Source organism: Vigna angularis, chromosome 3 (genome assembly GCF_016808095.1).
Source record: "Vigna angularis cultivar LongXiaoDou No.4 chromosome 3, ASM1680809v1, whole genome shotgun sequence".
Classification (NCBI taxonomy): Eukaryota; Viridiplantae; Streptophyta; class Magnoliopsida; order Fabales; family Fabaceae; genus Vigna; species Vigna angularis.
This window is the reverse complement of record NC_068972.1, coordinates 17772869-17775778: the sequence shown is the minus strand read 5'-3', so window position 1 is coordinate 17775778 and position 2910 is coordinate 17772869. Positions and strand designations below refer to the sequence as shown.

The window sequence follows — 2910 nt, the reverse complement described above, 5'->3', positions numbered from 1 at the left end:
TGGGCAAAAGCTCCTAGTAGTTCCTGTGGCTTTGATTGACCAAAAAACTAGCTCACTTCTCTATATATAATATAAACCTTTCCCAGCTCCCTTCTTTACCGTTCATATTCTTCCATTTCATTTGATCCCTCTATTCTTTGAATTCTCATTCCTTCCACAATTCTCACTCCAACTTCTTAATCTTCGACCCAATCATCTTTTCATTCATTATCGGACTAACCTTCAGTTTCATTGCTCCAACACACTCAATCACCACCACCACCACCACCCTCACCCTTCTCTTTGCAAGGTCTATAAATCACACTAGGTTTTTGTTCCTTTCTTTAACTCTTTCATCTCTTTATACTGCTTTCCCAAACGAGGCATTCTTCAATTGCAGCGTGTCAAAGATTCAAACCCCATGGAACGCGAACAATGCCGCGCGTGGAAACCCTAATTGCGCCCCCGACCAACCATGACCAACGGCGGAGGAAGAGCCGCGCCGGACGACTACGGCCGAGCCGCAGCACGTCTCGCGGTGGCGCAGCTCTGCAACGCCGCTGGGTTCCACGGCGCCACCTCCTCTGCGCTGGACGCCTTCGCCGACGTCGCAATCCGCTACCTCCTCGACCTAGGCAGAACCGCGGAGTCCCATGCGAACCACGCCGGCCGATCACAGTGCACCGTCTTCGACGCGATTCGCGGCTTCGAGGACCTGGGAGCGCCGCGAGCCTTCTCCAGCCCCGGTGGAGTCAGAGATATCGTGAGTTTCGTGGAATCGGCGGACGAGGTTCCGTTCGCTCAGCCGATTCCTCGGTTTCCGGTCGTTCAGGAACGACGTCGCATTCCGAGTTTTGATCAGATGGGGGAGACTCCACCGTCGAAGCATATTCCCGCGTGGTTACCGGCTTTGCCAGATCCCCATACGTATATTCACACTCCAGTGTGGGATGAGAGGGTTTCTGATCCTCGTGAAGATAAAATTGAACAAGCTAGGCAGCGTAGGAAGGCAGAGAGGTCGTTGTTGAGTTTGCAGAAACGGTTGTTGTTGCGAAATGGGTCAACGGAAGCTAAAGCAAGAACATCAGCTTCGCCAGATAGTACTGTTTTGGAAACTCAAGGCGTTGGTGATGACCATAAGGATGTTGATAAAGATGTCGCTCCGGTTGTTAAGGTTTCAGTTTTGGATGAGGGTAATGTTGGTGACAGGAACCGTGTTTCGGTGTTGGATGCGTTTGCTCCGGCAATTGAGATGCTTGGGAGTGGAGGGTTGGGTGGTGATGAAGATGATGGATTGGTGGAGAGAGACAGAAGTGAGCTTCCTGTTGTGAGACCTACTGTGCATTTTAAGTTTAAGACTGGGAAAAAGTTCATTGGGGAGTCTTTGGATATGAGAATTCGGAATAAGGATGCGTCACGGACGGTGGCATTGGTTGGGAGAGAAGATGAGAGGGATGATAAGAAAAGGAGGGCTGAGTATATTCTCAAACAGTCTATGGAGAACCCGCAGGAACTCACTCTGTTGTAGATTGATTAGTGTATTTACGGACTTGGGCGTGTGGTTGATTTGCGTTAAAGAGGGCTGAGAGAGGATCGGAAATTAAGGGCTTGCGATGCTTTGGTGAGGACTTTGTGACTTTGTAGAATCATTCTTAACATGTTTTTAGAGCAGTTGAATTTGTTTCTTTTCTTGATAGTGTAGCTGTAATTTGTTAATGGATTTTTGAACATAAAGCTCTTCTGTCCGCTTCTCATATTGTACTTTACTCACCAAATTCAATTGAATCAATACACTGAATTTTCTATGCAGTGATAGTATTGTAATGATATAATAACAGTTATTTTTTTAGGCACCACTCAGTTGATATAATCATGGTAATAAAGATTGCGAGTTAAGTAGTACACTCAGGTGATTTTACAATCCCAGAACCTTGGTTTGAGTCATCTCACAAGCAAACTCAATTTGGTAAACTCGTAGAAGGATCACATTGACTCGGACAAACACATGAGTTCAGGTTCGAGTGCTGAATTTAGGTCCGAGTGGGGTGAGTTCGGTTGCATATTCTTACAATAAAAACACCTACCTTGTTGTTTTGGGTCCCAAAAATGGAAGAAAGATTAGGGATCTTGAATTGCAGCTTCCGTCTGTTATTCCTCTAATTGCAGTTACTAAGCATAGCTATTCTTCAAAATTTATCTTCCACATGGCAACATTGTTATTTATCGACTGGTTTCTCTTCACAACAGCTGGTGTTCTTTGTGATTGTGGGTAGAAGACTTATTCTTTTTTATTTCTGTTTGTGGTTTCAAAGTTTTCCTCTTCTGTTGAAGAAGACTCAATTTCAAGCTTTGCTATACATACTGACAACTTTATTCTCTTGAGTTGATCGTAGATTTCTTAACATCTCTCACTCAGTCTTTTTGCAACTTCATTATTTCAAGTTTTCTATTACATTTACATACTTCTTATTCTATCATATGATTCATATGTGTTCTATTTTTCACTACCCTAAATTTGCATACTTCATATGGGTGTCAAGTCTATGTCTTTCACTGCCCCAATTTGCCGATTCTATATATGTGAGTGTTTGTGTGTGTGTGTGTGTGTATATATATATATATAGATTCTGAAATTGAAATTTTTATTCACACTAATTCCTATATTGTTTTATATTAATATTTTATTACATGTCTGCAAGTGAGACAGGATCACACTCAATTAAAGACAATTCAGCTGCCTCCTCAGTTGCTAAAACTAGAAGTAAAATTGTTGAGATTTATTATTTTCATTATTATAAAATTAAAATCTTGAATTATTATGTTATTTCTATGTGTCTTAATAACTTTTTATGTGAAGGAAATTCTTGTAAATTTAAAAGTCGAGTTTAGGGAACAACTACAAACTATTGAGTTTGACAACCATGGTTGTAA

At 42.1% G+C, this 2910-nt stretch overlaps 1 protein-coding gene across 4 annotated transcripts; it reads left to right on the top strand.

Moving 5' to 3' along the window:
* Positions 1–2223, top strand: LOC108324881 (transcription initiation factor TFIID subunit 8). 4 transcript variants are annotated; one of them, XR_008247597.1, is made up of 2 exons: positions 1–1600; positions 1841–2223. XR_008247597.1 is itself a non-coding variant. In XM_017557817.2 (2 exons), exon 2 carries the CDS (start codon positions 455–457, stop codon positions 1505–1507), a length of 1053 nt encoding a protein of 350 aa, XP_017413306.1. In that variant the 5' UTR covers positions 1–289; positions 380–454; the 3' UTR covers positions 1508–1788. The 4 variants fall into 4 exon arrangements, 1 of the variants encoding a protein (XP_017413306.1); XR_008247595.1 differs by having other exon boundaries at positions 1830–2223; XR_008247596.1 differs by having other exon boundaries at positions 1818–2223.
* Positions 2224–2910: the final 687 nt, after the last annotated feature.